The sequence below is a fragment of the Otolemur garnettii genome, unplaced genomic scaffold, assembly GCF_000181295.1.
Source record: "Otolemur garnettii isolate 467f Iridium unplaced genomic scaffold, OtoGar3 scaffold00130, whole genome shotgun sequence".
Taxonomy (NCBI): domain Eukaryota; kingdom Metazoa; phylum Chordata; class Mammalia; order Primates; family Galagidae; genus Otolemur; species Otolemur garnettii.
The window spans coordinates 946,626-954,848 of record NW_003852525.1 but is presented as its reverse complement, the minus strand read 5'-3'; the positions used below and the strand labels follow the sequence as shown (position 1 = coordinate 954,848).

The 8,223-nt window shown below is 37.9% G+C and overlaps 1 protein-coding gene across 5 annotated transcripts in view; it reads right to left on the bottom strand.

Moving 5' to 3' along the window:
- The window catches only part of EPHA5 (EPH receptor A5), a 274,814-nt gene that overhangs the window by 84,659 nt on the left and 181,932 nt on the right, over nt 1-8,223 (bottom strand). For all 5 annotated transcript variants that reach the window (XM_023518199.1, XM_003798178.1, XM_003798179.1 and 2 more), the window contains exon 7: nt 3,252-3,411. In XM_023518199.1, the coding sequence (XP_023373967.1) occupies nt 3,252-3,411 (160 nt within the window). The remainder of the gene's footprint in view (nt 1-3,251; nt 3,412-8,223) is intronic.

The following is an 8,223-nucleotide window of genomic DNA, read 5'->3' as shown; positions in this document are numbered from 1 at the left end:
AACTCCTTTTACCATAAGGACATTCATACTAGACTGTTTATCTCAACTGACTTTATAATTCCTAAAATATGGAAACAACCTAAACGCCCACCAACCCAGGAATGGATTAACAAGCTGTGGTATATGTATACCATGGAAAACTATTCAGCCACTGAAAAAGATGGAGACTTTACATCTTTTGTATTAACCTGGATGCAGCTGCAACACATTCTTCTTAGTAAAGCATCACAAGAATGGAGAAGCAAGAATCCAATGTCCTCAATTCTAATATGAGGCAGAGGATGAGCTAATACATGGCGGGGGGTAGGGGAATGAGGGAGCGGGGGGAGGGAGGAGGATGAGGGGGTCCTGGTGTATGACACAGCCCTTGAGAGTGGGACACAATTATAAGAGGGTCTTTCCCTAACAAAAGCAATATAATCCTTTGTACCCTCAATGAATCCCACACAATGAGCAAAAATATTAAAAAATTTTAGAAATTTTAAAAAAGAAAAGTTAAAAATGGAGGGGAGATTAATAGTTCCCAGGAATTGGCTATAGCAGGGAGCTGCTCCCAGGGGAGTGGGTTTGGCTATTAGAAGACCATGCAGGGGTCTCCATGGTGCTGGCACTGTCTGGTGTCTTGACAGTCATGGTACATAACCCTAGGCAAGTGACCTGACTTAACACACACCCTTAATAGGGTTGGGAAAAAGTCAGTGATGGCCCTGAAATTGCAAGACAAATTGTCTTAAAAGATATCAGAAAAAGAGCTAACTAGTTGACTGAATGCTTTTATCCATGCATGGAAGGTTTATTCGTTAATATGTTTTGTTTTGGTCAATGTTTTTAAGAATAGAGGTCATACCGAGTCAATTTTAAAATATGTCATTTTTATGCATAATACAATAAAAATAAAGAGGCAAGGATTGGTTTACAAAACATAAACTAAAGCCTGGCACAGCATGAATGATTGGAGGTTTTTCACACAAGTCTTCACATTAATTAGTCTTTCTAAAATAAATAAATATATCTATATCTATCTATCTATCTATCTATCTATCTATCTACTTTTGAAGTTTTGGGCCAGGGCTGGGTTTGAACCCACCAGCATATGGGGCCAGTGCCCTACTCCTTTGAGTCACAGGCATCGCCCTAAAATAAATATTTTTACATTTCTGTTTTTACTAATATTGGCATTTGAGTTTAGGGCTGTATTTTTGAACTATAATATAATGTAGATGAAAAAGAAAAGCCCCACAGAATAATTTTATCTCCTTATCAATAAATGACTGAAGCATAATATAAATTTATAAGTAATAAATTTTGGAAATTAAGCAAACAAATAACAAACTGTGCCAATGTGCCATTATTATACATGCGTATATTACAAGAGTTGAACAGGCAATTTCAGAAAACTGTTTTTAAAAAGTGTGCCGAAGGTAATTTTAATGTAATTTTCTCTTCTTACATACCTGAGAGATAAAATAGCCTTTCTTTCAGAGCACTATGTAATTACAGCATAATACTTAACTATTTTTTAACTGTTACCCACTGTTACCCACTGTTACCCACCAAATATACACCACCCATAACTTTATGAGGAAAAATACAGATGCATTTAAAGTACCATCATTGTTGTATTCAAGTATCTGGAGGCCTTGTTGGGGAAATCATCCATATATATCAAGAATTAAGTTATGATGTGAAATAAATAATTAATCAACGAAATAATGAATGTGATCTTAGAAATGACTACATAATTATGAAAGGAAATGCATATGGCCTATGTGCCACAGAAATTCTGAAAAAAAAAGGATTATTTTAATTATTGTATCTTTGTAAACTTCTTGTGAGACTATGAAAATACTATGAGAATTTTCTGACTAATTACATATGTTATTATAAAATATATTCAGAAAATTTTCTGAATAGTATTAGAGGTTCAAATTCAAGTAGCTTTTAAACTGCAGTTGTAGAATTTTCCTTTGCTTAGAAAGAAAATAATTTATCTTTATTTTACAATGGTGTGCTTCTCCATAAAAAATCATGAAGTGACATTTAGATATTTCTAAGTAATAAAAATCTTTTCCTAAATAATTCAGTTAAGCAGACTGTAAACAAAAATACATCTTGGTTTTCTAAAGGGCCATATTATATAGTTTTACTGAAATTTTAATTTGATAGTTATAAATCTAACAAAGTAAATCTGATAACTAAGCTCTCATTTTGTTTTCTTTCAAAAAAATAAGCATTTTATTTTCTTAATTTTAAAATCACAAATTCTTTTTTTTTTTTTTTGAGATAAAGCCTCAAGCTGTTGCCCTGGGTAGAGTGCTGTGGCATTACAACTCACAGCAGCCTCCAACTCCTGGGCTCAAGCAATTCTCCTGTCTCAGCCTCCCAAGTAGTTGGGACTACAGGTGCCCACCACAACGCCTGGCTATTTTTTGGTTGCAGCCATCATTGTTGTTTGGCAGGTCTGGGCTGGATTCAAACCTGCCAGCTCAGGTGTACGTGGCTGGTGCCTTAGCTGCTTGAGCCTCAGGCGCTGAGCCTAAAATCACAAATTCGTATGTAACTTGATTTACAGAGGAAAATACACATTTTATGTCTGTTTTCTTTATAAAAAGATGTATAATGTCAGTTATTCCCTCCATGAACAAGGCAAACTTCTGACTTCTAATTCTGCTTTCAAAGTGCTTACTTTAGAACAAGTACGTAATTTTAGTATTTTATGGAAGATAGAGGTATATATTTTAAGGGGAAAATTGTACAAAAAAGACATTCCAGAAATATTTCTGGATTCTTCACTTGGAGATAGTGCCAGAGATTTATTTTATTTTATTTCTTTAAGAAATCAGATTGGTTCTTGCGAGTACCATTACCTTGACAAACTCAATGCTAAAGAAAGTTCCCTGTGGAATTTTCTGGTAGCAGAGTTCAACAAAAGAAGTTAAAAAAAAATGACAATAATTTATTAAAGTATAGCAGCCATGGGAAGAAAGTGTTTAAAACAAGTTTAAACATTCCTGAAGAACACCCCCTTGCAGGGTCTCCCAGGAGAGTAAACTCAGTGAGGAGCGGGGACCAAGGTGTTAACACCCTGGCCCTGGGACAACCTGATAGGTGCATCCGACCCAGGAGGTGTCCTGCCTGGGAGACCGAGGGAGAGGGAGATTGACGGAGTGCCCACACCGGGTATTGATCCACTGACCCTCTTCAGGTAACCATTACAGAGACAGGAGTTGACAGTAATTAAAATGACTTACACACTGGGGTGGTTTCAAACTCAAATCTTCGACTGAAGACACCGTAGCCAGCCGCGGTTCGTGCTCGGATTTGGAAGACATACACGGAGGCCGGCTTCAAGCCTTCTGCAGTGACGCTGGTCTCCTTGGATTTGATAATGGTGTAGCTGGTCTCTTGGTCCTTCAAGTTCACGTGTACATAGAATTTAAAAAAAGTCGACATATATGTTACTAATGACAGCAAAACCCAGAAGCATAGATCAGATAAGAACCCAGAGAGCGGTGGATTCTCTGTTAAGACAAATATAGTGATTCAGAAAAAAATGCTACGTATCCTACGTGCTATTTGTGCAAAAGCTTAAAGATTTTTCTAGAACTCAGGCAGTGGCATAGCTGTCTACCCACCCACTGTATTTGCCTTTGACAAAAATAAATTTGTAAGACAGTTTGCAAGAGAGTGATTATGTTACAGACTCGTGTTGTTATTTGCTCTCCTCAGGTAAGTTTTAACATCCTGCCTATTCGTAAGGAAAGTGGGCAATCTCATGCAGGTGAGGGAGGACTTAGGCTTTAAATCTTTAGCGAATTCGACTTCTAATTATAGTTAATAAAGGATTTGAGAGAAGACATCAGGACTTCCCTGGAGAACTTTAATTCTAATTAAATAAAGTTAAATCGGAAGCATTAAAAACAAAAATGCAATGAGAAGAACTTTTCTTCCTAGAGTTTCCTATTTTAGGGGGAGTGAGGTAAGCAGTGAACGGAGATGGTTTAGGAGAGATAAACTTGGAAACTGAGGAGAGAAGGGACAGTTTCCACCTAGTCTCCAAGCAGAAGTCCGGCCTTGTCCCACATCTCCCCATCGTCTCCTGGACGGACACTGCAATCACCTGCTAAAATACAGCACATCCACTTCTCCTTCCACATTCAGTTTCCAGATGGGTAAAATCGGAGTAGAAAATTCCACAGGGAACTTTCTTTAGTAGAAATTCCACGAGGAAACCACAGCATGAACGTCCTCAGAGGAGCAGCAATGGCACAGTTATGAAAACACCCAACAGACTACAATGGATGCTTCAGTTTTCATGATTATTATTTTAAATATCCTCAACTCACCACCTTCTGTACTTTCCTACAACATACGACCTACACACATTCTTCTTACTGAGCAACTCACGCCTGGCATGCAGATGTTTAAATGTGTATAATCCCCTGAGTCAAGTGGAAACACATTTATTTCTGTATGGTGTAGTCCAATTTCTAATCCAAATATCAGATTTTCTAACTCATTATAGGAGAATGGTTGATCTTTAGTTTTTTAACGTGCAGATTAATTTAAGTGACTAACCTTTTTTTTTTTTTTGTGACAGAATCATTATGTCACCTTTGGTAGAGCGCAGCGGCATCACAGCTCACAGAAACCTCAAACTCTTGGTTTAAGCAATTCTCTTGCTTCAGCCTCCCAAGTAGCTGGGACTACAGGTGCCCTCCACAACACCCGGCTATTTTTTGTTGCAGTTGTCATTGTTTAGCTGGCACAGGATGGGTTCGAACCTGGCACCCTTGGTATATGTGGCCAGCGCTGAAACCATTGTGCTATTGGTGCTGAGCCAAAGTGACTAATCTTTAAAGGATCTAGGACATTTTATCAGAGGTTTGTGAAGCATTCAAAGTAGGTGAGTAATCCTATAAAACTCTCCCAAGTAATACCAGTCACTTTCTTCATTCACAAGCATTTATTCTTTTTTTGTTTGTTTGTTTTGTTTAAAAACAGAATTTTACTTTGTCACCCTCGGCAGAGTGCTGTGGCATCACAGCTCACAGCAACCTCCAGCTCTTGGGCTTAAACAATTCTCTTCCCTCAGCCTCCTGAGCATTTATTCTTTGATTTACCCTATTACACCTTCTATTGATGTGCCAGGAATAACAACTAATTTCTTGATGTTTCCCTTTAGAAATTATAAATATCTTCTATAACTATGACAGTTACCGATTGCTCTGAGAGTGGCTGTTTGTGATTAAATAAACCTGATGATACTATTTATTATTTCTCAGTATTATTGACAGTAAGTAACATGGTTTATCAATAATATTATAGTTTCTGGTTTGGCTATGATTGTGGCAGTGACTTTCAATAAGAAATGATTATGTCTGTTTGCTGATATTATTTTTGTTTGTTTGAAAAGATCTTAACACAATCACTAAGAAAATGTGGTGAAGGCCATGTTAACCACTTTGATGAAAGTATTTCAAATTGTATATAAAACCATCACATTGTCCCCCATAATTGCATTAATGGACACAGCTATGATAAAGTAAAGGAGACTTAACTTGCAGAAAAAAATCTAATCAAAGTAAAAGTATGAGACTTAATATAATCAGGATTTTTACATAAAATGTTAACATTTTACATTATAAAATTATAACATTATAAATGTTAACATTTTATGTAAATTTTACATTATAAAATGAGGATTTTTTTAAAGCACATAAATAACAGAGTTAGAATTCTACCCATGTCATTAACTAAATAGGTGAGTAAATGTGGGTAAACAACTCTGAACCTCAGTTATTTCTTCTTTAAAGAGAAGATAAAGTTATTTATCAATAATATTAGGAAAAGGTGGAGTAATACACATAGCACTGAGCACAATCTCTATAAAATAGATTCTACTTGTATTTGGTGCACTCAATGCTGTAACATGGTGGTAAATTCTTCTATTGAAGGGTAAAATACAAGGTGGCACCTGTGGCTCAAGGAGTAGGGCACCAGCCCCATATACCAGAGGTGGAGGGTTCAAACCCAACCCTGGCCAAAAACTAAAAAACAAAAAAGAAAAGTAAAATACAAAATAATTTTAAAATCTTACGTGTTTGGCGATTCATTCTATCAAAGGTACAACAAATAAATTTTGAAAAATACTAAAAATTGATTTTTTTCCAAAAAAAGGAAAACAAATTAGACAAGAGAACCAAAATGCTGCTTCCTGAAATGAAGTGTGGCCTGGTCTCAGGGCCCTCACCTTCCACAACATCATGTCTGATTAATAATTAACATTACGGTGTCTCAGCGGCTTCTTATCTGGGGTTTCATTACACACTGTCTCTCTCAGTTAGCTCATACTGCATAATTGAAGAGAATTTAGCAAAGCCTTTAGCTACGAATCAAAACCAATAAATAACAATAGATGCTGTAAGTGATCTAAGGTGTTTTCTAAAATGTACTTCTGCTCTATCCCTTTAAATCGCTCTCACATCACAATTTCAGATGGCAAACCCTACTACACCTCTCTGATGCCCACGATCTCCTGGCTGTCAAGCCCTGGTCAGGGCTTCTGCTGCCTTCCCGCCCCAGCTGAGCAAATGAGCTGCATTCCCCAGCTGCTTAGCAAACTCTGCTCACACGTGGCCAGGGGGCCTGGGCAGCAGGTGCCAGCTGGCTCAGGCCCTGCCTCTAATTAAGAGATGGCAATGGGCCCATCATCACGCGGGAACAGAGGAGCCCGGTGACCTCTATCAGAGCAGGGCAATCACAGGCTGACACGCCAGCTGGCACGTGCCTGTGCCCTGGACAGCTCTGCCACCTGCGTTTGGCCGAAAGCCACCCAGCAAGAGGGCGGTGCCACTCTGAGGTTTCAAAAGGAGCCCTGGACCCTATCACAACTCAACCTCGGTACATGGAATAAAAGCTCGCCATCCTTTATTTTTTTCTGAAAGTCTTTAAAAAAATCTTTGTATATATTGCAACAGTATGCTCTACTTGTGGTTTCACCAAAATATCCCCAAATTAGTATCTGCATTGCAAAAAGTAAAGCATTAACCAAAAGAAATCGATAACTTCCACGAAAACAGCACGGTGAAGATTTTGCTGCTTTTGATGCATGTGATTAGACAACTTCTTAATTTTCTGAGGATATGTATGAAAATTGTATTCCCAAATCATAATTTTTTTCTTAATTTGAGTTATGCAGATAATAGAATGGGTTAATAAGGCACTAAATATACACAATTAAATATAAGCCCAAATCATACTGAAATTAATGAGATTCAAAAAGAAATCAAAGTATAAAGAAAACAATTCAATGACCGGAGTCTAATTCCGTAGAAGAAATAGTAACAGAAGAGGGATCCCCCCGCCACTGGCTGGACAATGCTTTGTTCTAACAGAAGCAGCCATTAAAGGAGTAAAAGAGATGAGCCCTTGCTAACGCTGAATACGGGATATACAGCGAACACTTGGCCACACTGGGAAGTGATGATGAAAACAGTCCAAGTTCATTCCTAACGGGAAAAAAAGAGGAGAAGAGGAGCCCGATGTTGGTTCATAGAGTTGATTCAGGGGAAAAACCAAACTGAACAATGCAGAAAAATAAGTGCTCGCCTGACCTTTAGTTTTCTGGTTGTTGAACTGTATTTCATCTAAGGCGTATGTATTTGGTATTTAGTTGGTTTAACATTTGACTATGGATTTCAACGTCTTTTTTTTTTTTACTGTGTTTTGTTGGTTTATTTTACCTTTATATTTATCTGCAGGAAATCTTGGGCTGAAAATTGACTGATGTTAGTTTTTTTTTAGAGACAGAGTCTCACTTTGTCACACTTGGTTGAGTGCTGTGGAATCACAGCTCACAGCAACCTCCAGCTCCTGGACTTAGGTGATTCTCTTGCCTCAGCCTCCCGAGTAGCTGGGACTATAGGTGCCTGCCACAACGCCTGGCTATTTTTTGTGTGTGTTGCAGTTTGGCCGAGGCCGGGTTTGAACCCACCACCTTCGGCATATGGGGCCGGCCCCCTACTTGCTGAGCCATAGGAGCCGCCCTCAATGTCTTTTTTTTTTTCATTAAATCATAGTTGTGTACCTTAATGCAATTATGGGGTGCAGTGTGGTGTTTTCATATGCAATTTGAAATATTTTCATCAAACTGGTTAACATAGCCTTCATGTCATTTTCTTAGTTATTGTGTTAAGATGTTTATATTCTACTCTTGGAAAG